Raw genomic sequence first — 27,166 nt, 5'->3', positions numbered from 1 at the left:
GGCGCCTAAAGTTGCCTGCACAAATCGGCACACATTGACGATTTGCATGCTCAACTTGATTAATAAGTCAATTAGTGCCAGTAATTGGCTACTAGCAACCAATTATTGATGTTAATTAGCCTTAGTTGAGATTTATGTGTGGATCGTATTCTATAATGATTTGTACGTAAATCCTAGAACACTTATTTTTTGGGGGGGCATTCCTATAACTTATGCATTTTCTTATAGAATACACCTGATCCACACCTAACCTAAGTGCTGACATTTACAGCTGCTTTCGGCAGGCATAAGCGTAACTGCAGGTGACTTAAGTTAGGTGTGGATTAGGCGCTTTCTATAAAGTGCAGATACCCTTTGTGGAATACCACTCAACCTCATAGGGGCCCTTTTACTAAATAATTACAATCTGGAACTATCTCCGGCCCAATGAGGCCGCCAGCAGTAATTCCGCTCGAGCGCACTCCATTTCCAGCACTACAGAAATTTTTACACAATTATTAGTGCAGCGCTAACCCAGCGGTAATAGGGCAGCACCACATGCTGCCCAGTTACCGATGGGTTACCATGGGAGCACTTACTGTCACCTCAATGGATAGCGGTACATGCTCGTCCACATGGCCATGCGATAAATGCAATTTTACCACATGGCCATGTCAATATTGGACTTTTTTTTACCTGCCACCACTACCACAGGGCCCTTTTACCGCAGCTTGGTAAAAGGGCCCCATAATCTAGTCCAATATGCATGAAACTAACTCATTTGGAGATGTTGCTCTTGGGATTAACCTTAAGGTCTCTAGACACTATTTTGCTTTTATATTTGAGTACTGGTGGAAAAGGGAGAGGGAGTGAATATAGAAATGTGCAAACCAGATAAAGAAGAATAATTAGTTGGAAACCCCCTCCACCCCCCCCCCCCCCCCCCCCACACACACACACACACACACACAGAAAAGTATTACAATAGACTCTCATGTTCCTATGTAGAATCACATCTATATTTTCTGTTGTAGCTAATTGAAGAACAAGCTATAAAAAACTTAACCTACTGGACTCTCTTTAACTATTACAACTCCTCTGCATTAAATGGAAGCACTCCACCCCCGCTACATCCTGCTGATATGCCGAGAGGACCTTGCTGGGAGACAAACGTAGGAGTTGTAAGCATTTTCTATTTTATGGCATGAAGACTCTATTGTTTTATTTGCATATTTATACAATTTATAAGGGGTCTTATGACTCAAGAAGTGACCCAAACTAGTGCAAAGAAAACCACAAAGAGAACATTTTAAATATATCAAAGTTATATCAATCTAAAATAGTAGAAATTAATCTTAAAAACTATTCCAACCAAAGTCCTGTACTATAGCAATGTGACTAAGCTCTCGGCACTAAGGAAAAAGTCAAGTTTTTACTTTCTTACACAGAAAGTTGCCACCACTGAAATTCCCTCACCCTAATCCTAAGTGACCTCTGGACAAGAGGGAAGCTCTAGCAAGGTCAGCTGACTTGATCTTAATGTACAATAGGGATGTGCATTTGTTTGAAATAAAACCAAACAGAATTAGGTGTGGACCCAAATGAACCTCCAGCAAGCCAAACTGTAGATGAATAATGGAGAGAGAGAGAGAAGAGTGGAGGGAGGGGTGTTTTTGTGTATGTGTGTGGGGGGGGAGGGGGAGGGGTGTTCTGTTCAAAATACTATACTCTCTATACTTTCTAAAAGGACCCCTAAGACACACAAATTTGGATGCCATATATAGAATCTGGACAATATAGCCTTCTGACTTGATTAGATTACTGAGGGGGTCTTTTACTACTACTACTTATTACTTCTATAGTACACCATACATGAAAAGACAGGAAGACCCTCCATTCTCCTTATATGGCACCTTTTAGGCATCTGACAGTAGAGACCATATGAGGAATCAGTACTTAACCAAGTAATTAGATATGGGGAAAGCCTAATGCCTCAGTAAGGGATCCTTTTACAAAGGCGCAGTAGTGTTTTTAGTGCACAGTAAACACTAGAGACACCCATAGGAATATATGGGTTTCTCTATTGTTTCGCACACGCTTATATTTAGCATGCGCCAAAAACGCTAGCGTGCCTTTGAAAAGGATCCCTTACAGAGGCATTAGGCTTTCCCCATATCTAATTACTTGGTTAAGTACTGATTCCTCATATGGTCTCTACTGTCAGATGCCTAAAGAGGTGCCATATAAGAAGAATGGAGGCTCTTCCTGTTTTGTATAGTACTTGTCATTGGGATTCCCCATTCATCATCTGGCACTGCAGTTTCATACCAGTGGCTTTTCATTTTTCATCACTATTTTATTCCTTCCTTCCTTACTGTTTTGTTTTGTGCGTTGAATATTACAGTTTTAAAAAGTGCCATCACATTTTCTTTCTTCCCAATATATTTACAGTTTAGTTAAAACTAGTATACCGTCATAGCCACTGTTTCCTCTAAGCTGAGCGGGAGTCCTCCAGCTAAAGTCTTGCCAGTAGGGGTGCTGTTTCACTATCATATTTTCAATAGTGACAATCAGGACTCCAGGAAACCTACTTGTCCTAGTGACTGAAAATACCCCACCCCCCTACTGGCAGCAATAAAGTTGTCTACATGTATAAAAACCAGCCAACTGGGATAGTACCAGTTAACGTGCTACTATGCTCCAATGTTATATTTCAAGTTGAAAAATGTGAAATGTAAATTGAGTTGGAGGCGATCAATATTATTATCCTTTTTAATTATTTAAGCAGACATCACATCTACTTACAAAGCATTGTGCCTGTAAACTTGTTTTTCTTTAACCTTTCTGTTGTGTCTTGTATAGATTTGCCCCATCAGGTATTTTAAGAGCGTATCACCTTCACAATTCTTGGTAATAAAGAATTGTTATCTCACTGCATCAATATGTTATAGCTTGCCTGTAGAAATGGGCAATGGGATGCACATTATGTTCAGAAACAAAGATGAACAATTTGACTTTAGGTCGCCTGACTCAACAATATATTTACTAGGCTAAATATATATTTTTTTCATGCAAATACATGAATTCCAGGGCTTCCCTTACCAGCTGGAGTTTCAGCATATCCATAATGTATGGAGATTTCTCTTTGCCAGTTCATTGTAGTTGTATGAAACCTGGACAGGCTGTGGGGTGCCCAGGACAGGTTTGGAAACCTTGATATACGTAAAGGCAATTACTTGCAGTATAACACTTTCAGCACTTGCAGCTTTTCTTTTCCCTGTTGTGCTTCCTTGCAGGAATTTGTCAGATTAACTGTGTCGGATATATTAGTGACATATGTAACGATTCTGGTTGGTGATTTCCTGCGAGCTTGCTTTGTCAGATTTATGAATTACTGCTGGTGTTGGGACCTGGAAGCCGGATTTGTAAGTCATTTTTATGTGTTTCCAGCTAAAGCAATATTTGTTCATGAATTAGGGGTCCTTTTACTAAGTTCTGAAAAGCATTAATGTGTGCTTACCGCAACAAATAAAATGGCTTACCGTGGGGCACTGAGGTATCCCATAGTAATTTGTGGATGCCTGTGTGCTACCCACATGCTAAAAAATAAAATTTTATTTTTTAGCGCTGGAGGCGGGCCTAGGGGTGGACAGTGGGTGTGTTCTTTGTGAATGGGTTAGTGCACGTACACTGCTGCATCCTAACTGATTACTGTGTGCATGAATATATGAGCTCTTACCGCCTACGTAATGGGTAGTGGTAGGGGGCATATGTGTTAATGGGATAATTAGTGTGTGACCATTAATACTAAAAATTAAAAAATTGGCCATTTTATTCTGTGGTCAAAATGGCCTTAGCGCATGGGAATGACTCGCTTAAGGGCGCACTAAGGTCACGTTTACTGCAATTTGGTAAAAGGGCCACTTAATTTGTTTATTTTTCCTTATTTATTTATTTACACCCCCTCTCACTTATAATTAAACTTCACCAGGAGGATGCTTTAACCATCCGGACAGGTTAACATAGTGCCGAGATGATCAGTAGAGATTTTCAGTAGCATTATCCAGAAACTATCACTAAAAATCAGTGCCTGACCCCGGTAAGTGACACTTAACTAGATAAGAGCTGCTGTAATTTAGATAAGTGCCACTGAATATGGACCCAGATGTTCATGTAAGTCATAAAGCTTCAAATAAAGCTGAAAACAAATGAAAAAACCTTTCTTGATGATCTTCAGTCTAGCGCAGTCAGTGTTTCTGCCAGCATTGTCCACTTTGGGCAGGATAAGGCCTGGATCTTCAGTACTGTCACCTATATGGGTCCCGGCATTGAATATCCTGAACACCAGAAGTGATAAATGCGAGCTGGTGCAGGTCCTGGAGGCTCCGGTGGTAGTTAATTCAGAGTGGTGCCAGGTCCCGCATTTTTATTTAACGCATTCTCCTTGGGTTTATTTTTGACCAGCTGTTTCATTCATGTTTCTGAGGAACTTATCCATTCTTGAGAGCTTACGGCTTCTCGTTATTTTCACTTCAGACTTTATGGGCTCTTGATGCAGGTAATGGTGCCCAAACATGGCCCATGTCGAGTCCCTTGACTGTTGAGGATTGGAGATTGATAACCTTTAAGCAAATAAAAGACAGCTTTATGAACTTGGGTGCCTTCTTTTGATTTACTTAGTCATCCCTGCTCCTTCTGTTCTGCTGTTGTACAACGTGGGGTTTTGTGTATTCTTCTGGTGCACAGAAGTTATCCAGGTACAGCTGATATTCAATGCTGTTTCTATCCGAGTATACTTAGACCTGTATTATATGCAGTCCAATGTAAATGACGGCAGATAAAGACCTGAACGGTCCATCCATTGTGCCCAGTTAGTTATCCAGGCATTTGCAATGAATATCTATGGTACCCAGATAACTTCTGGATATGCCCCAACTCCATCCCTGGTCTGCCCTGGCACTAACTGGACAGTGTTACACTGGTCAGTGCTAATATTTAGTGGAAGGATCAGGTTAAGTAGGATTGAATAGTAGTAGTTGAGCCAGTCAACATTACTTATTTGGGCAGGAGCTGACTCCCATGGGCTGAATGCTGGTCCCAAAAATCCTGAGTTAATATGGCAGGATACACAAGAGGCTGAAAGTTCAAGGAAGTGTACTGTGTGTGAACTAAATAGTAGGAAAGTATATTCATTACCATTCAGCTCATTAGTGTGCCTTAAAAAATTTAAAGTGGCAAATACTAATATGCACAACTTATCATGCAGCACATGTAAAGTAGTAATGAGATACAACGTATGCAAAGCAGCTCGCTATTATGCAAAGTGAATAATGCAGTTTGTGTTTAACCTCATAGGCTGTGTTATTCATGGAAAGATGCCACATTTGAGATGACATTATATTTCCTTCCCATCCTGATGCCCCCAGGGCTCCCCACACTCCCATGAAGCCCCAATCTAGCAAACCTCACCTTCCTATCTCTAAAGCCCTAATTCATCAGTCTTCATACCTGAAGTCCCAATCAAGCAATCCCCTGACCCAGCGTCCATAGTAAATGATAGACAATTTTAGCAAACATACTAGGGGGCTCATTTTTCAAAACAGAAAAACATTTTAACAAGTGGCATAAAGTGGCATTTGGATGTTTTGCTTGTCAAAATGTTTAAACTGCTATTTTCAAAACCCATTTTCTAAACGTTTTGCTATGCAGTTCATCGACAGTGCATTCAAATCACAAAGGGGCATATTGGGGGTGGGATTTGGGTGGCGTGCTACCATAATAGAACAAAGTGAGATGTTTTGGTCTAGACCAATTTCAATAATGACTAAGTCACAAAAAGGTGACCAAATGACCACTGGAGAGATTAAGGCATGACCCCCCCCCCCCCTTTTACTCTCCTAATGATCACTGACCCCCTTCCATCCCCCAAATAAGTGATAGAAACAGTACATACCAACCTCTATGACAGCTTCAGATGTTATGGCCAGTCTTTTTAGAGTAACATGCAGGTCCCTGCAATAGCCTAGTGGTCAGTGTAGTGCACTGTAGACAACAACTCAGGACCATATCCCACTCTATCTGTTCCACTTGTGGAGGAAAGTATAAGCCCACCAAAAGCCTACTGTATCCACATAAAGGTGACACCTGCAGCCATAAGGGCTATTGTAGTGGAGTATACTAGGTTTTAGATGGGTTTTGGAGGGCTTTCCATAAAAGGTAAGGGGATAATGGTAAGATGTGTACCTGGGACCTTTTATGTGAATTCCACTGCAGAGTCCCCTTAGGGTTCCCTACTGCTCTGCTGGGATGTCTGTGTGGCCAGTCTACTAAGAATGCTGGCTCTTCCTACATCCCAATGGCTAGATGTTGTGCATTTTTCACTTGCACATTTTTTTTTAATGGTACAAACAGATAGACATACTGAGTACAAAAGGATCTAGGAAATGGCCATTTTCGAAACAAAAACATAAACATTTTTCTGCTTCTAAAATCGCTATATTTCCCAGTAGAATTTGGGACATTTTGAACAAAATGTCCAAAAGTCAGATTTAAACATCATATCAAAAATGCCCCTCCACATGAAATACTATAACTTACCGAGATTCAAATTCAAATGAAGAGAACCCATATAACAGCAGGACCAAAGTCTGTTGGACAACATTATCTGACTCTCCAAATACACATGAACACTTACAGTTTCTGTACTTACTTTAAAAGACAAACAAATGCAATACAATGCAACATGCCAGAAAACATTTACTATTCTGCTATGTTACTTTTCTTTCAATTTTTCTTTCTCTTAGCCTTCTTATGGTGAATTTGATATCAGTGGAAATGTGCTGGGTTTGGTCTTCAATCAAGGAATGATCTGGTAAGCAAGCATGATGTTCATTTGATCCACAAAATTGTGAGCAACATCTTTCATAGAATAGTATTGTGTTTGGCTCCTAATGCCTATCTGAGCTGAATTTGTAGTGTGTTTGTATTCAATGCACCATATTGATAGATAGATAGATAGATAGATAGATAGATAGATAGATAGATAGATATTAGCATTATCAGGACAGCCCTATAAAGGAAGTGCCTACATTTAGGTGCCTGATACATGCAAAAAACATTAGAATAATGGTTTACACGTGTATGTGTGTACATATACAGGGTGAGGCAAAAAAATAATAATCCCTTGAGTTTTTTGCTGTTATCTCAGCAACCACTTTGAATTTTGAGAAATTTTATGTGCTTATTTAGAGGGTCTTTTATAAAGCCGCAGTAGTGTTTTTAGCTCACAGTAGAAAGCAACTGATGGTAAATGGCAAAGCACCCATACAATGGGCATCTGCCAACTGATTTCTACAACAAGCTAAAAACACTACTGCAGCTTACTAAAAGACCCCCTTAGTCATCATACTTACAAAATACTATTAAACAACATTTAGGGGCCCTTTTACTAAGCCATGTAAGTGCCTACGCGCACCCAAGCGTGCCAATTCTGAGGTATCGCCCAGCTACCGTGTGGCCCTTGCAGTAATTTCATTTTTTGGCATGCGTCCACTACGAGCATCCAAAAAATATTTTTTATTTTCTGGTGCACATCAGGTACACGCGCCAAGTGGCATTTGACACCTGGTTACCACATGAGTCTTCACCGCTAGGTTAATGGCTGGCGGTAAAGTCTCAGACCCAAAATGGACACGTGGCAATTTCATTTTGTCGCACATCCATTTTCAGCAAAAATTTTAAAAAGGCCTTTTTTACAGGTGCACTGAAAAATGATTCTGCATGTGCCCAAAATCCATGCCTACACTACCGCAGGCCATTTTTCAGCACACCTTAGTAAAAGGACCCCTTAATTCTCTTAAGCTGTGTCGATGTTACTGACTTTAGCTTTACTACCTAACAATTTTTGTGAGATAAAAATATTTGTGCTAAAACACATTAAAATAACATCATTCAAATGATACAATTAACAATGTATCAGAATTTCACCATCACTGTGAATGCTCAAAATGTCCACCCAGCTTTAACACAGGCCTTCAGTCACTTTGGTAAGTTCTTAATAGCCTTGTAGATCAGTCCCTGTGGCAGGCTGTCCCAGGTCATCTGGAGTGCTTCCTTGAGTTCAACGATTGTGAATTTGGGAGGAGCTTGCGATAGGCCTCCCAACATTGCTCCCCAGACACAAATCTATATCACTGTGATGTAATTAATTTAAGCTGGTACCCCTTTTTTTTTTTTTTTCAAATACTAGTAATTTTACAGTGCAATATTTATGAATATGAGAAAATTGCTGATTGGTCATACTAAAATGTCTAACTTTAAAGTGTTTAAAGATAATCTCATTCCACTCAGCACATAAATGTAGATGGTGCATAAGAACATAAGTAAGAACATAAGTATTGTCATACTGGGACAGAACGAAGGTCCATCGAGCTCAGCATCCTGTTTCCAACAGTGGCCAATCCAGGTTACAAGTAACTGGCAAGATCCCAAAATAGTACAATATATTTTATGCTGCTTATCCTAGAAATAAGCAGTGGATGTTCCCCAAGTCCATTTCAATAATGACTTATGGACTTTTCTTTTAGGAAGCTATCCAGACATTTTTGAAATCCCGCTAAGCTAACTGCTTTTACTACATTCTCTGGCAAAGAATTCCAAAGTTTAATTACACATTGAGTGAAGAAATATTTTTTCAAATTCATTTTAAATTTACTACTTTGTAGCATCATTGCGTGCCCCCAGTCCCAGTATTTTTGTAAAGAGTAAACAAGCGATTCAAGTCTACCCATTCCACTCTACTCATTATTTTATAGACCTCTATCATATCTCCCCTCAGCCGTCTTTTCTCCAAGCTGAATAGCCCTAGCCGTTTTAGCTTTTCTTCATAGGGAAGTCATCCCATTCCCTTTATCATTTTCATTGCCCTTCTCTGTACCTTTTCTAATTCCACTGTATCTTTTTTTAGATGTGATGACCAGAATTGCACATAATATTTGAGGCGCAGTTGCACCATGGAGCGATACAAAGGCATTATAACAACCTCATTTTTCTTTTATGTTCCTTTCCTAATAATACCTAACATTTTATTTGTTTTTTTTTTAGCACCGCCACTCACTGAGAGGTTTCAACGATGACATCTAGTTCCCTTTCCTGGTCGGTGACTCCTAGTGTGGAACCTTGTATTACATAGACATAGTTTGGGTTCCTCTTTCCCACATGCACCACTTTGCACTTGCTTACATTAAACATCATCTAGATCCCTTTCCTGGTCGGTGACTCCTAGTGTGGAACCTTGCATTACGTAGACATAGTTTGGGTTCCTCTTTCCCACATGCACCACTTTGCACTTGCTTACATTAAACATCATCTGCCATTTGGATGCCCAGTCTCCCAGTCTCATAAATTCCTCTTGTAATTTTTCACAATCCTCCCGCGATTTAACAACTTTGAATAACTTTGTGTTGTCAGCAAATTTAATTACCTCACTAGTTACTTCCTTCTCTAGATCATTTATAAATATGTTAAAAAGCAGTGATCCCAGCACAAACTCCCAGGGAACCCCACTATCTATTCTTCTCCATTGAGCATACTATCCATTTAACTCTACTCTCTGCTTTTTATATTTTAACCAGTTTTTAATCCACAGTAGAGCGCTACCTCCTGTCCCTTGACTCTCTAGCTACTTTGTCAAATGCCTTTTGAAAATCAAGATACACAATATCAACCAGCTCACCTATATTCAAATGTTTGTTCAACCCTTCAAAGAAATGTAATAAATTGACGAGGCAAGATTTCCCTTTACTAAATCCATGTTGGCTTTGTCTCATTAATCTATGCTTTTGAATATGTTCTGTAGTTTTGTTCTTTATAATAGTCTTTACCATTTTGCCTGACACCAACGTCTATAATTTCCTGGATCACCTCTGGAACCTTTTTTTTAAAAATCAGCATTATATTGGCCACCCTCCAATCTTCCTGTACCATGCTTGATTTAAAGATAGATTACATATTACTAACAATAGTTCTGCAAGTTCATTTTTCAATTCTATCAGTACTCTGGGATGAATACCATCCAGGTGATTTGCTACTCTTCAATTTGTCAAATTGTGCCATTACATCTTACAAGTTTATAGAGATTTCATTCAGTTTCTATGACTCGTCAGCTTTGAATACCTTTTGTGACAGAGATATCTCTTCCAAATCTTCCTTGGTGAAGACCGAAGCAAAGAATTCATTTATTCTCTCCACTATGGCTTTGTCTTCCCTGATCGCCCCTTTTACCCCTCAGTCATCTAGAGATCCAACCGATTCTTTTGCTGGCTTCTTACTATGATGTGTGTTTGATGAGGAAGTTTCAGACAAGTGTTTGGGACATTAGGACTAAACTCATATAATATGGAGTCCCCACACAAGTTACTGTTTGAGGTCTCTAGAATTAAATTATATTTTGGCATTTACGCCACATTTGTCTTGGTGTAAGTGGATGCGTGTAGTTTTAAGTGCTGTAATATTAAACGTATTCTATATTCCTCACCTAAATATAGGCACCGCTTACAAAATACGCTTAGGTGGAAATGTATTCCATGTGGAGTTTTCAGATGCCATATATAGAATTTGGCCCTATGGTCTTTATTCTATAAAGGTTATGCTCCTAAATTTATGCTCCTAAATTAGGAGCATACTCTGTGTTCCAAAATAGATTATGTTCCTAATTTAGGAGCATAAATTTAGGAGCATAACCTTTGTAGAATAAGGACCTACATGTGTACATCTAGTTTAGTTTTTTTTTCCAGTTTAATAGTGACTTAGTAATTAATATTTATGAACAGGGGGGGAATTCTATAAATGGCGCTAAAAGTTAGGCACAAAATACTGGGCGCTAAGCTAGTGTTTTATAAAGCAGAGTTGTGTGCCAACTCTATTACAAAATACTAGTAAGTCCACAGTTGCATGCCAAACTTTAGGAGCAACCACTTACTCCATGTCTATGGCTGAGGTAAATGGGCCTGTATATGGAACTGTTCTATGCACTGAGTGCAAGAATGATTGGACTGTATCTGACACGCCCGTGCCTCCCCCACGCCTTTTGCATGAGCACATGAGAGAAATTATAGAATAGGAGCATAAGTCTGTTATAAGTACAACTGCAAACTAGTGCCAATCAGTACTTGGTAACACCAATTATTGGTAGTTATCACCTATTAATTGTCAAGTTAGTGCCAATTAGTTAATTATCATGTTACATGCGTAACTGACCCTTTTAGATAACTGTTGGCCCAACTGCACACCTAAATTTGGCACCATTTATAGAATTTTGGGTAGAGTGATGTGGTAGCCGTGTTAGTCCATGTTTAAAGGTAATAAATAGAAATAAAACAAAACAGAGAAAAAATAAGATGATACCTTTTTTATTGGACTAACAATACATTTTTTTATTAGCTTTCGAAGGTAACCCTTCTTCAGATCAGAAATAAGCAAATGTTGCTAAATAACATTATATATCAAAGCATTTCAGTGACAATCTTCACAGGAAGAGGGTGGGGTGGGTAAGGTTTGAAACATGGGAGCTGGGGAGATTAGAGACAGGGAGAGATGCATGTAGAATTTGTATAAGTCGTACATCATTTTTAAGGTTCTGAAGATATAACCTTGAATTATTCTGTGAGCCTACGTTTGTCTATCACGATTAAACACTAAGCAGATCATGCACCCTCCACTTTTTCATCCCCTCACCCCCAGCACATATAAACTAAGGCTGCTGAATCTTCTTCCTGTCCTTTAAACCTTCTGCCCATGCTCACCATGGCACCAACGTCTCATCCCATTTCTGCACTTACACTGTCAGCTCCTTCTCTGTCTTTTTCCCTGCATATGGCACTAACACTAAACCCTCCTATTATTCAACCTTCATCTACTGATACCATTGTCTTCTCTTTCTATGCCACTTGACACTGCCAGGCCCTCACTTTTACACTAGCATTCACTCTTTTTTTTCTCCCTCCCATCCGCTGATCCCTCACACTGACACTGTTGACCCATCTTATGTTCTACTCCACAGGTGACCCCTCACTCACGGTCAACCTGTTACTGCCTCTGAATACCAGTACTAACCGCCAAACTCAAAGCAAGATATTTTGTGTGCAGTCTGGGGGCGAAGTCAGCACTTATGCGGTTAAATATTCAGCACTTAACAGCATAAGTTAGCCAGACAAATAAGACTGAATAACACACATTCCTATCTTTGTTGGTTTAATTTATATGGTTAAGTGCTGATATTATACTTTACCAGATAAGTGATAGCTGGCCGCACATACCTGGATATTCAGTGCTGATGCCCGAGCATGGTCCATCACCACTGAATATCCGGTCAAACACCGGTGACAGCCAGAATGTCACTGTCCTCCGCCAGCAGAATATTTACGCCTCTAATGATATTTCACTCTACCATTCTTCCTCCAGTGATACTTTCAGCTCCTCATGCCATCCTCTCTCACAGTAAGACCTCCACCGTCTTGTTGACTTTCATCTCTTGACAGGGTTAAAAGGCCTCTTTCTTTTCACCAAAAGGTGTGGCAAAATTTAGGATTCTGAAAGAGGAAGTGTGGAGAAATTTCACCAGTGAAGGAATAACTTTAAGTCACTAGATTGGCAAAGACTGAGGAGGGTCATCACAGGAAGAATAGGGAAGGAAAAAACTTAAGGTAGAGCATCTCTGTCATAGAAGGGGGCCACAGGACAAGAACAGGATAAAAGGATCATTACAGGAAGGGATGGGGAAGGAAAAATGAGGGGTTAGGTCACTGACATAATAGGGTGCAGGAGAGTATGAAGAGCATCACCAGGAGGAAGAGCAGGGTAGAATGATCATCACAGGAAGGGGGAGAAAGGAAGAATTGGGGGAGGGGTCACTATGAATGAGGGGAGTGCAAAGGAGCATGAAGAGCATCACCAGGGGGATGAGCAGAGTTGGAAGATCATCACTGGAGAGTGTTGATTATGAGAATGAAGGAGAGCGTTACTGGTATGGATAGGGGAAACATAGCTATGATCATCAGGGACTGGGGCTTATGGAGGAGGAAGAGGAGCCCTGCACCAGTGAAAGGGGCTGAGGATAGTGCATTACTCTCAAATTCAGAACTCTAAAGCATACAGTTCCCAGGGTGAGCACTTCTAGCATGTATTATACTTTCTGGGCTCCTTTACTTTTCATCAGACAAAGGGAGAATATGAGATTGTGAGATGGAAATGAATCTGCCTATTAGCAGAGCAGAGCAAAGCAAAGAATAGTCTAACATTTTTAATTTCCAGATTCTCACAGTATAAATGATTCTTCCACATAAATATCTCCTCTAGATCAACAGCTTTAGTTTATTGCATGCTGAACAATAACTGCTTTATGGAACAGATGTCTCATGGATTGGCCATTCAGTCGTATATAAAAATATCAGAACAATGCTGTAAGTGCAGGAGTGGCTCTATTGCCTGCATCTCGTGTTTTGAGGTATAGCTTGGTAAACTGTTGAATGTGAGCAGTGCAGGCATTTATGTTAGCAAGCAATGAACTAAGATAACAAGGTAATAGCTCATAGTAAGGTATGTGCGCCTCAAGCAAGCCTTTCCAGCCACCCAAGCAATGGAAGCAAAGAGGAAAAACACATGATCTGAGGGATACTGCAGAATGCTTATTACCTCTGCTATCAAGAGAGCAGTAAATTATCAGCAGTGGTTGTCAGAATGCCATATAGATTGTGCCTTTGGGATTTATAATATGGCTGTTATATAGGTATGCATTTCCTTTCGGAAACATTCGTGTCACCTCCAATATTTGTTACTATTAGCAGTGCACAGAACCAGTGATTCCTTTCATAGCAATTATGATCCCCAAAGAGGGCAGTAGATTCTGTGTGATAGATTTACCATTTTTTAAAAACTTTTTATATTTATTTTTCAGATATGATTAACAGGACAGTCATGTATAGATAACTATGGGGGGCGGGGAGGTTATCAACCTGGGCTACTGTTGAGATCAGTTCTTTTACTGTTAACCCCAGAGCAGAACAGACTGAAAGTCCCAGTGTATGGACCCTTAACTATAGAAGCCAGAAGACAGAAAGGACGAATCAGTTAATTGATGCCATCACTGAGGTGCTTCATAGCACATTAGATTCATATTGCATAGTCCAGACACTTTGACCCCTGAAGCAGGCATTCATGCTGAAACACAGATCTGTGTTGAGTTCACCTGTATATTTATGCTATCTTCTGGTGGACATTATGACATAGGTCCATCTGTAATTGTGCTATCCTCTGATGGACATAGTTATATGGAAATTGTTAGACCTCTGGCCCTTTTACAGTGATTGACTTTATTAAAGGAATATTGAACTTTTATCCTCTGGTTCCTCTTTCTCTTCTTCTGTGGAAAGCCCTTGATCCATTCCTACTCATGATATTTGCTGCTGGTGCCTACTTTCCTTTACAGAATAGGCTCCAAATATGTGGGTTCTTAGCACCTAAAAATTAGCATCTATTTATAGAATCATGCTTGTAGTGTGCAGCTCTCTCTCCAAGACTGAGGGGAGATATGATAGAGGTCTATAAAATAATGAGTGGAGTGGAACGGGTAGACGTGAATCATTTGTTTACTCTTTCCAAAATACTAGGACTAGGGGGCATGCGATGAAGCTACAAAGTAGTAAATTTAATACGAATCTGAGAAAATGTTTCTTCACTCAACGTGTAATTAAACGCTAGAAATCGTTGCCAGAGAATATGGTAAAGGTGGTTAGCTTAGAGGAGTTTAAAAAAGGTCTGGACGGCTTCCTAAAGGAAAAGTCCATAGACCATTATTAAATTGACTTGGGGAAAATCCACTGCTTATTTCTGGGATAAGCAGCATAAAATGTATTGAACTTTTTCGGGATCTTGCCAGGTATTTATAACTTGGATTGCCACTGTTGGAAACAGGATGCTGGGCTTGATGGACCTTTGGTCTGTCCCAGTGTGGCAATACTTATGTACTTATGTACTCCTGTGTAATTGTGTCTGTATTCACTGACTCTCCTAAAATGGCATAAAATACAGAGATTGATTCTTTAGTTCAATCTTGCTGACTTATCCAGCACAAACTTTCTATAGGGATGAATGGCTGGTCTAGAGCAGACTAAGGGGGTCTTATACTAAAGATTAGCTCGTTATCTGCAGTAGGGCCCATAGGAATAAAATGGGACCTGCTGTAGATAACCCACGCTAACCATTAGTAAAAGAACCCCTTAACTTCCTTCTGTCTTAAAACATATTTTGCCTGTATGTAAGCATTAGGGATGGGCTGCCACTGCATGTTGTTAAAATCTGAATATTTGCAGAAAAAAAACACAAAAATTTCTGTTTTTCATTTGCCAATGATAGTGCACACTCTCTTGAAAAAGTGCCTCATTGCTTGTGCACAAGCCATCACTGACATGTGAACACTGCACATGAACATGCTATCAGAAAAGGAGTGTTCATTGTTTCAGAAAGAATGCACCCTTTTTCCAAATAGTGAGCAAAGAGTACACACTCAATGACTTTGCTCCCTAGACAAAACTAAATAGCCATCAAAAACGATCAAAACAAATATTCCTGGAAATGACATGGGAAATGAATCCAAATGAAAATAGCTGGCTCTCCATCCCTAATGAGCATGGTGATCCATGAGTTACCACTTTTAACAGGATGGTTCTAATAGAGGGTGTTAAAGCACAGTCTATTATCATCAGTTAAGTAGAAGATGTTTGTAAGTTCAGATCCCTCCTGGCAATCATGGATGTCTAAGAGCAACTCATTTACTTTTAACAAAGCCATCTTCAGATTGCCTTGAGCTGCACATGAAATACTGCCAGTTTTGCACAATTGCACATTGTGTATTGCTTAGTGAAATAGTTTCTTGTAGAACATTTTTATATACCTTCTGCTTTATGATTAGATTTTATTATTTCTCCTTGCTTTTAGGATGGGATCTTTCTACGCACCAGGGTTAATTGGTATCAATGTGCTGCGTTTGCTGACATCCATGTACTTTCAGTGCTGGGCCGTTATGTGCACCAATGTTCCCCATGAGCGCGTCTTTAAAGCATCAAAATCAAACAATTTTTATATGGGGCTACTATTGCTGATTCTCTTTTTAAGTCTGTTGCCAGTGGTATACACCATAATGTCCCTCCCACCTTCTTTTGACTGTGGACCATTCAGGTACAGTAGCAAGCATGTTTCTCTTTAGAACTTCCTTCATTCTATTATTATTTGTTACATTTGTAGCCCACATTTTCCCACATATTTGCAGGCTCAATGTGGCTTACATAATACCGTGAAGGCATTCTATGGTTTATTTGCTCCTGCTTATGGAAGAATTCTCAGCAGATCTCGGGAGGAAACCCCTGTGTTTATGCTCTTTCTAATACCTTTAATTCAGTGACTGAGCAATACTGTTTATACAGAAATCACAGACAGACTACCTTTTAATGTTCTTAACCTAGAAAGTAGTAAGCTACAAGGAATAAAACAAATATGAAAATAGATGCTTATTCTTAGTTCAACTTAGGAAACTAAGCTATATACTAAAAATAGGAGCCTAATTTAAATGCCTAATTTAGATGCACTCAGTCACCTATTTTCGGACAAAAATAGGAGACTAAGATGCTGATATTCAAATCATTTGTGCTCCTAAGTTTGGAAGTTAGGATCCTAAATTGATTTCTTTGGAAACTTACAAAAGCTGTGTGCCTAGATTTATGCTCAAAGTTTTACTAAAGGGTTGACATTCAAAGCCATTTATATGTACAGGAGAGCCTACTTCCATTTAAATTGCTTGTGCCTTTCACCCACTAATATGCAGCGGCACTTAACCAGATAGTGACTCTGAATATGAGTACTCACCAGCCATGTCCCAAATGGTCAGGTCAAAGGTCTTACAGGAGGCAGAGCCAAGGAGAAGCTGGGAACTCTGAGTGCTGGCAGTATTCAGTGTCAGCACCCACATAGCTAACCCATAAAAAGCAGTCCTAACTCTGTTCAATTGGTTATGTGGGTACTGGCCTGCAAAATACAGTGTTCTGCCCTCCATCCCTTCTACCCCTCTCTCTCTTCTACCCCCCTAACATAAGCTGCAATCCCCCTCCCAACATCCTGACGCATGGACCAACCTCCTTCCCCCCATAGTTAGAGGAGGTCTCCCTGGGCCTACCTTAAGTTAAAGTTCATGCTCAACTTTATTTGATGTACTGCAAATACAAAGACATCAAAGCAATTTGCAATTTCTAAAAGAGGTAATCACATGGGGGAAATAAATTTAAAAAGCAAACAAAAACTCAGAGGAAAAGAAAGAAAGAGGGAGAAACATGAGAGTAAATACAAAAAGAATGACGTTTTATAATCTCTTAAGGGAAATCAGGGAAAGAGGGTATGAGTAGGACAGTAGGAGAAAGCACTGTGAAAGGAAAATGCATCCTGTAACGAGAAGATCAAGATTGTGGAAAAGCTTGAGAGAATAAGTGTGCCTTAAGGTAGTCCTTAAATATTTTATGAGATGGTTTGGTCTTGACCAAAAGAGGAAGGACATTCCACAGAGTAGGTGCAACAACACTGAAACAAGTATTTTGTACAGAACCAAGCCACATATGAGGAAAGGAGGAGACAGTGAGTAAGTGCTGTTGGGAAGAACGAAGGCCTCACTAAGGTGTGTAAGGGACAAGAAATTTTGACAAAAAAGATGGAAGACTGGAGTACAATATCTGATGGAACAATCATCAAGTATTTCAAGGGGATCCGAGAGGAGACTGGGAGCCAGTGTTCTAAAATAAAAAGAGGAGTTACATGATTGTATCTTCTTTTACCTAATAACAGTTTAATTGCAGTGTTTTGTACAATCTGAGAAAGTGGTAAACCACAGGGATCTGTACTGGGACCATTGTTATTTAACATATTTATAAATGATACAACGAGTGAGGTGATTAAATTTGTAGATGATACACAATTATTCAAAAACACATGCAGATTGTGAAAAATTACTGGAAGACCTTAGAAAACTGGAAGACTGCGTATCCAAAAGGCAAATGAAATTTAATGTGGACAAATGCAAAGTGATGCACATTGGGAAGAATAATCCAAACCATAGTTACCTGATGCTAGGGTCTACTTTAGGAATCAGCACTCAAGAAAAAGATCTAGGTGTCATTGTGGACAATACAATGAAATCTTCTGCCCAGTATGCGGCGGTAACCAAAAGAGCAAAGAGGATGCTAGAAATTATTAGGAAAGGGATGCAAAATAAGACCAAGAATATTATAATGCCTCTGTATCACTCAATGGTGCGACCTCACCTTGAGTATTGCGTTCAATTCCAGTTGCCGTATATCGAAAAAGATATAGCAGAATTAGAAAAGGTTCAAAGAAGAGCGAGCAAAATGATAAAGAGGATGGAACTCCTCCCATATGAGGAAAGGCTAAAGAGGTTAGGGCTCTTCAGCTTGGAAAAGAGATGGCTGAGGGGGGATATGATTGAGGTCTATAAAATCTCGAGTTGTGTAGAACAGGTAGAAGTGAATCGATTGTTCACTCTTTCAAAAAGTACAGAGGACACTCAATAAAATTGCATGGAAATACTTTTAAAGCAATTAGGAGGAAATATTTTTTTCATTCAAAGAATATTTAATCTCTGGAAGTCACTGCCATAGGATGTAGTAACAGCGGTTAGCATATCTGGGTTTAAAAAGGTTTGAACAAGTTGCTGGAGGAAAAGTCCATAGTCTCTTATTGAGATGGACATGGGGGAAGCCACTGCTTGCCCCAGGATTGCTAGCATGGAATGTTGCTACATTGGGTTTCTGCCAGATACTTGTGACCTGGATTGGCCACTGTTGGGAAGCAGGATACTGGGCTAAATGGACCATTGGTCTGACCCAGTATGGCTATTCTTAAGTTCTTATGTTTTCTCTTTGGATTACAATTTACAGCAAATGGGAATTCCTAAGGGGTAAATACGAGGGAGTCCACCCAGCAGGTTTTAAGTTAGCACTTCGTTATCAGTGCTCATTAGCTTATTAAGCTTAAGTTACACGCATTGTTTTAGAATCCACTTGGATTTTGGCAAAGATCTCTAGGCGTACTATATAGAATCTGGGGGATAGTGGCAGAGTTATGCAGATAAGTGCTTTCGAGTATTTGGCCTCCTAAATTTAAAAGAAAACTAGAAACAATTAGAAAACTTAGGGCCCTGTTTACTAAGGTGTTTGAGCATTTTTAATGCACCTACAATTATCACATGAGCTAACCATGTAGGCGCCTATAGGGATATTGTAGGCATATATATGGTTATCGTGCGTACTTTGTTAATGAGCATTAAAAACATTAACTCAGCTTAGTAAACAGGGCCCTTAGGCTCCTATGTTTGCAGAGAACATAAGACAAACTAACTAGGAAGCCTAAATTTAGGAACTCAGTGTGAGGGAGTCTATTGGATGCTGCCACTTCCACTTAAGGACACTCTCTCATAGTGTTAAAACCAAGGAGGTTTGATTGAGAACAGGCAACAGCATGATGTCAAAAAATTGAAGCTACTAAGGTTAGTCTATGTTTCCCCTTCCCCACGCAGCTGTCGTTCTGTGTACACTCAAAGCAAACAAACCCATGAGCTGCTGCTGCATCCACGTAGACGTTCTTTATTGTTGGTAGCATTTTTAATTAATGTTACTTATATTTTCAAACATGACAGCTTGTGCAGCATACAGGTGTACACAGAGGAAATATAATAACGGAATAACTTTTCATAGGTAGAGTAGTGATTTGTTATAAATCGTAATCAGTGTGTCATTGGAGGGGACACCCTAGCATGCGTTATATTTGTGCAGAGATTTTTTTTCTCCTGGTAAACAGCCACTAAAACAGACATCATGTTATGAGAATCAGGTGCTCAACATTCAGAGTTTCTATCTATCTATTTATTTACCTATTTATGGAAGTAATATCCTGTGCCTAGATCAAAGAGAAAGATGGTTTGTGGGAACTTGCTCCTTTTGTTTTGTGGAATGCAGTGGTATATTATAAAAATGCACTTAATACTGTTTATTACTACTATTTAAAAGAAAGATATTAAATAATGAGGGCAGAGCTACCTTCTTGCAGAAGTCCAAAGTCAGTCTAAATGTGCCAACATTTTCCAGTTCTGTGATATATATATATTTATTTCTTCTTCAAGTCAGTTTTCAACAGCATTTTCTCAGTTATTACCCAAATGTTAATTAATAAAAGTTTTGGATGTTACTGAATTCTATTATTCTGTCTCACTGTATTTCCAGTTTTAGCACAGTATAAGTCATCACAAGGACAAAATATAAGAAAACCAATGGACTTATAGCCCATTTAGTTAAACAAATGAGAGATCTGCATAAAAGAAAATATATGTTTTTATTATTTTGACTTATGAAAACCACTTGTCATTGAAACATGCTCCTACTTGTCCTTGAAACATGCTCAAAAAAGAATAATCCATTTGTACAAAAGAGATGATTTGAAGATGTGATTTCATGTGCCCCAATGAAAGGAGAGTTTAATTTTACTTTCAATCTTTATAACACCAGGCTTCCCAAGGCAGATTACAACAGCAGTTAAGATGAACCCATCAGTAAGGAGGATATCCTTACTGAAATTTGGCCATGTATTACTGTATTGTATAGAACAGTATAGAAAAATGAGCATAAAATACAGCCATTATTAGTGCTGTTTCCACCAGTTACAGTAATTTTTGGAACTGTTTTAGTGATATTCGTTTTGATTTCATGATATTTATATCTACATATGGGATGCTTTCAAATAAATTAAAAAGCTGTCAAATAAGTAAAAATAAAAAAAATTAAAAACTTTTGTCCTCCACAATTTAAGGCACTGCCTGTCCAACTGGAACAGCTTTTGACTTTTTACAGATGAACCACGCATAGGCAGTCCATTATTTCTAATAATCTTTCACTATTGCTTTCAATAGCATTTGCTATTGTTTTGGGTGTACTTGTGACTCCGCCTACTGCCAGCAAGCTACACCTACTGGCTTCAACTCATATAATTGCTAGATTGCCTCATACCGTCTCCTGTTCTCAATCTAACCTCCCTGGTTAAAACCATCTTAAGCCTCACAGTGCCACACAAGGGGGATGTGACACAGGAGGGGCGGAGCCAGGAGGACATGGTCCAGGAAGTATAAAAGCTCAGGGCACAGCTAGACTGCATATGCCTCCACTCACATCCCTGTGACCTGCAAATGTGACAGTCAAGTAGGCCAAGTTCAATTTGGAACTTTTCAAAATAATATCTTTGACCCAGCAGGGAACACGCCAGCCTATGTTGATGGGTAACAATTGTATTGGTGCTCTAGGGAGCCAGACCAGAGCCAAACAGAGTATGCTACCTGGCTGAGAGACCATAGTGCACACCGTGGCCTTGCAGTAACAGTAGATGACGGCAGAAAAAGACCTGCATGGTCCATCTAGTCTGCCCAACAAGATAAACTCATATGTGCTACTTCTTGTGTATACCTTACCTTGATTTGTATTTGCCATTTTTAGGACACAGACCATAGAAGTCTTGCCCAGCACTAGCCCCACCTCCCAAACACCAGCCCCGCCTCCCAATCTCGGCTAAGCTTCTAAGGATCCATTCCTTCTGCACAGGATTCCTTTATGTTTATCCCAAGCATGTTTGAATTCCGCTACCGTTTTCATCTCCACCACCTATGGAGATTAAAAGGTGTATACAGGGATAGGGACAACAGGAAACCTGCAGAAATCCACAGAAATAGGGACGAAAAAGTCATTCCTACCACAGGGAAAGGAGGGGATGGAAATGAATAGGGATGGGAGGGGATGGGGGACTAGATTATGTCCTCATGTACATCTTGACTCGTAAACTTAACACCAACACATCAACTTAAAAAAAGGAGGAGCTCTTCTTGATGAACATTGACAAATATGTTCAGTAATTTTGGCAACGAGGGAGACCACTGAAACTGATGAGAATAGGTGTTGATTTGTTTCATGTGTTTTGGAAGAGTATAATCTCCATCGAGCTAATCTCATCTGTGTGACCGATAATGCAGCTAATGAAAGCAGCATTTTGAGATGAGATCTGGATAGGTTTTGCAGGTCATAATCTCAAAATCATACTCTCTCATGGACTCCTGACATCAATATCACTTACAAAATTGTTAAAAAGAAGAATGAAACAGTGTCAGACAGACTGAAAGCAGATCAAGCTGCAGCCAATTGCCAAACCACCAACAAAACATCAAATGTGGAGGAGTGGCCTAGTGGTTAGAGTGGTAGACTTTGATCCTGGGGAACTTTCCCACTGCAGGCACCGGCAGCTCCTTGTGACTCTGGGAAGTCACTTAACCCTCCATTGCCCCAGGTACAAATAAGTGCCTGTATATAATATGTAAACCGCATTGAACCTGCTATGAGTGGGAAAGTGTGGGGTACAAATGTAAGAAAATAATAAATGAGAAGGCTCAAAGGAGATTGTTTTTGGGTTTTTTTTTGTTATTCAAAAGCCAGGAAACAGCTTCTGTGATCGAAGTGGATACATACATTGTAACACAGGATAATAGATGACAGCAGATAAAAGACCTGAGTGGTTCATCTAGTCTGCCCAGGGGCAGGCCACAAGAGGAAATTCTCATATCTAAGGACTAATTTTATGTTTACTTTTCTTTCCTCACCTGTGAATTGAACAGGACCCCTACTTGACATCTGTAATAAATATTATTTTGTTCACCTTAACCCGCTGTGTGGTTCCAGTGTATTCTGGCTCCAGGGCCCGCCCTCATTCACGTTACCACACTCAGCTTTTCTTGAATATTGGTCTTCTTGTATCAGCCTCTTTGTAAAAAATCGTTATAAAAGGTAAATGATTACTCTATTTGTCACCTGTCAGGAGAAAGTGATTGAGGGAGAAGGGCAGGAAGAGATTTAAACATTTATAAATACTGCAGTTAAGCTAATTAAATGGGTATACCAAACAAGTTCCTTCCACCAAACACCTAACAAATAAGCATTTAAGGGGTGTAGTTACTAACATACGCTACTATTAATATATGCTATTTTACCACTAACTCATGCAAATTTTCTACAGGTCCATTTTATACAATGAGACCCAGGGGCACTGTTACTAATTTGTGGTAAAATCTGGGCTTGGAGCATCCTAACGCAGGACTTTCTCACATGCTAATCCCAGATTTCATGTGTCTTTTTAAAAATGTTTCCTTTTTCATTTCTTTTTTTTTTGTCACCGTTACTGCACGGTACCTTCAAAAGGTTTATGCAGGAGCACTTACCACATCCTATTTAGGCGGCACTAAATGCTCTGTGCTAGCCCAGGGGTCCTTTTACTAAGCCGCGTAAGTGTCTACGCACCCAATGTGCGCCGAAATAGAGTTACCGCCCGACTACCATGTGGCTCTTGTGGTAATTTCATTTTTGGCACACGTCCGATATGCGCGGCCGAAAAATAATTTTTATTTTCAGATGCACATATCAGACCCATGCCAAGTGGCATTTGACACGCATAGGTCATTACTACCTGGTTACCGCGTGAGACTTTACCGCTAGGTCAACGGCTGGTGGTAAGGTCACAGACCCATAATAGACGTGTGGCAATTTTGATTTTGCTGCACGTCCGTGTTCAACAAAAAATTTTTAAAGGCCTTTTTTACAGGCACGCTGAAAAATGGATCAGCGCGTGCCCAAAACCCGAGCCTACACAACCACAAGTCATTTTCCAGCGCACCTTAGTAAAAGGACCCCCAATGTTAACAGTTAGTGCACAGTAATCCATACCCATTCTCCACCCATGACATGCCCCCTAGAAAATGTAAACAGGCAGCAAAATAGCAAGTCATAAGGGTAACGCACATTACTAACTACACCCCTAAGACTTTGAATATGAACTTCTGTTTTATGTACCTAAATGCCATTCATCTAGGTGCTGGAATTTTAACACCAGTGGATAGGGATATGCAAACATTAGTGCTCAATCAGTTTTGTTTAGCTGTCTTAAAATAATACAGTTATTTATGTATGTTCAGCACACTATTAGGAGCTAGATCTCATTACATAAAGTGCGCCTGTGGTAACATAACACACGATAACAAGATAGTGCACATTAATAACTCATGTGAATAGTGTGGGCACAATTGATTAATATGTGTTAAGCTACCAGTCATCACACACATCAGTTTCCATGCATTAAAATTTTTTTTATTAATAAAAGAGTTTGAAGTCAACTGAAAGCTGTCTGAAAATTGAGAACAAGAGTCCAAAATGAACCACAAATTTTTCAAATGCCTACTTGTCTCAAAATATTAGATGCCTAATGTTACATGATTCATACCAGATTTGGAAATTCATATCTGGTTCTTTGAATATTTGGTCCATTCAGAATAAGACTATTCTTGAATATTTTTGGCTTTATAGTGGAAAGAATAGAATGTTTGATGTCCTTCAAGAAACGATCCAGAACGATTTCCCACCTTTCATAGGTTCAATTCTTGTATCTGTGGCAAATCCAGGACTGATCATATCTGCAATTCTTCTCATGGTGTAAGTAGCCCAATGTCCATTAAAAAATCTGTTTTAAAGATAAATATTCCTCTTTACAACTGCTACTGTCCATAATTTCTATAACACTTCTACTAACATAACATTTTCAGGGACTCTTTTACAAAGCTGGGCTACCAATTCCCAGTGCGGCAAATGAGAGGAAGCCCATTCAATTTGCCATGCAAGAATCATTCATCCACTACTGCAAAGGACTCTTCCTCCCTTAGTTCCATTGGCTATCACCAAAGAGCCATCAAGATCAAACTTCTGTGGCTGAAAGGGCAATGCAGCTCCATGAATAGATATCATACTTGGAGTGATATGCATTGGATAATCAAAGAATGTCATTATAGGATCAGTACGTACTCAATATCAAGCTTTCATATTTAACTTCTTTCTGTACCGGGCTATGAGCTAGCCATAACATGCTCAAAAGCAGACAGCCAAGTTCATCTTTATCTTCTAGAAGACTTTTGGGCTAGCGGCACTAACTTGCTTCCCAAATTACTCATCAGGTTGCTTCACATTAAAACATAGCTAATCTGGAAGAGAAAATGACATCACCAGCCTGAACAGCAGCTTAAGCCCACAGCTCCTCACAGACCCACGGAAATCATAATCCTTCGGCCAATTTAACTTACAATTTTAGGATCATCTTGCTTAGTTCTTGCATCTGAAGGGAAATCTCTGGAGAGATGAGTAAGAAGAAGGCTATGGATCTGCAAGATTATATACGGGCTCATTTTCAAAGCACTTAGCCTCCCAAAGTTCCATAGAAACCTATGGAACTTAGCCTCCCAAAGTGCTTTGAAAATATGCCTCATTGTCTACCAAGGTAGTAGTCAGTCACGCCATGAAGCAGACAACATAGCGGCTTTTGTTTCTCAGCTGGCACTGGGATTGTCTATTTGGGTTTCAATTGCACAGAAGATGATGCTCTACCTTACATGGAGAAGATTAGACGCTGGCTGAAAGAAATTAAAGCCAAGATTGCGGCATCTCATTCTGATATGGCATCTTTAAGCACAGGCTTGAGGTGAGATTTAGCAGAGCTAGGTCACCAGTTGGAGGAGGTAGAGCAATGAGCCAAGGAACAAGCAGACCAACTCATTGATTTCAAAAAGCAGCAGATGTACACAAGGCAACAGGGTGAACTCCTTGACAAAATGGAATTCTTGGAGAATAGAAGCAGGCGGAGCAATTTATGTTTTAGGGGTAATCCTGAGGGCCCCGAATGTCAGGACTGCAAAGATGTTATACAAAAGCTCTCTGCACACACATCCAAGCTTAAGTGGGCATTGTATTGACACCAGAGGACATTAAAATCGACAGAGCTCATAGATATCTGGGGAACCCACACAATAATCTCTCTAAAGAAATCCTTGTTTGCTATCATAACTATGCACTGAAAGAATCAATCCTCATAGCTGCCTGGAAATAAGACAAACTTATCTGGAAGATATATGACTTAGCAATCTTTGCCAATATCTCTCCAGCTACATTGCATTGGTGCTGGGATCTGAGAACCGCTACAGAGAAACTTCGGGCAGAGCAAGTGAGATATCATTGGACTTTTCAACTTTTCAAAGTTGTCAAAACACATGCAGATTGTGAAAAATTGCAGGAAGACCTTAGGAAACTGGAAGATTGGGCATCCAAATGGCTGATAAAATGTAATGTGGACAATTGCAAAGTGATGCACATTGGGAAGAATAATCCAAATCATAGCTGTCTGATGCTAGGCTCCACCTTAGGAATCAGCACTCAAGAAAAGATCTAGGTGTCATTGTAAACAATGTGCTGAAATCTTCTGCCCAGTGTGCGGTGGCAGTCCAAAAAATCAAACAGGATGCTAGGAATTATTAGGAAAGGGATGCAAAATAATAAGACCAAGGACATTATAATGCAATGGATCGCTCCATGGTGTGACCTTACCTTGAGTATTGCATTCAATTCTGGTTGCCGTATCTAAAAAAAAGATATAGCAGAATTAGAAAAGGCTCATAGAAGAGCGACCAAAATGATAAAGAGAATGGAACTTCTCCCATACAAGGAAAGGCTAAAGAGGTTAGGGGTGTTCAGTTTGGAAAAGAGATGGCTGAGGGGAGATATGATTGAGGTCTATAAAATCCTGAGTGGTGTGGAGTGGGTAAAAGTGAATCAATTTTTCACTTTTTCAAAACGTACAAAGACTAGGGGACATTCAATGAAATTACTACTACTACTACTATTTGGCATTTCTATAGTGCTACAAGGCGTACGCAGCGCTGCACAAAAATAGAAGAAAGACAGTCCCTGCTCAAAGAGCTAAAATTACATGGAAATACTTTTAAAACATATAGGAGGAAATATTTTTTCACTCAAAGAATACTTAATTTCTGGAACTAGCTGCCAGAGGATGTGGTAACAGCAGTTAGTGTATCTGAGTTTAAAAAGGTTTGGACATGTTCCTGGAGGAAAAGTACATAGTCTGTTATTGAGATGGACATGGGGGAAGCCACTGCTTGCCCCAGAATTGGTACCATGGAATGTTGCTACTAATTGGGTTTCTGCCAGTATTTGTGACC

At 39.6% G+C, this 27,166-nt stretch overlaps 1 protein-coding gene across 1 annotated transcript in view; it reads left to right on the top strand.

Moving 5' to 3' along the window:
* The window catches only part of LOC115472425 (transmembrane channel-like protein 2), a 143,002-nt gene that overhangs the window by 111,500 nt on the left and 4,336 nt on the right, over positions 1-27,166 (top strand). The window contains 5 exon segments of the mRNA XM_030206743.1: positions 1,014-1,160; positions 3,276-3,404; positions 6,783-6,850; positions 15,970-16,209; positions 24,474-24,599. Coding sequence (XP_030062603.1) covers positions 1,014-1,160; positions 3,276-3,404; positions 6,783-6,850; positions 15,970-16,209; positions 24,474-24,599 — 710 coding nt within the window.

This window comes from Microcaecilia unicolor, chromosome 1 (assembly GCF_901765095.1).
Source record: "Microcaecilia unicolor chromosome 1, aMicUni1.1, whole genome shotgun sequence".
Taxonomy (NCBI): Eukaryota; Metazoa; Chordata; class Amphibia; order Gymnophiona; family Siphonopidae; genus Microcaecilia; species Microcaecilia unicolor.
The sequence above is the reverse complement of the archived record's forward strand: the minus strand, read 5'-3'. Positions and strand labels throughout refer to the sequence as shown.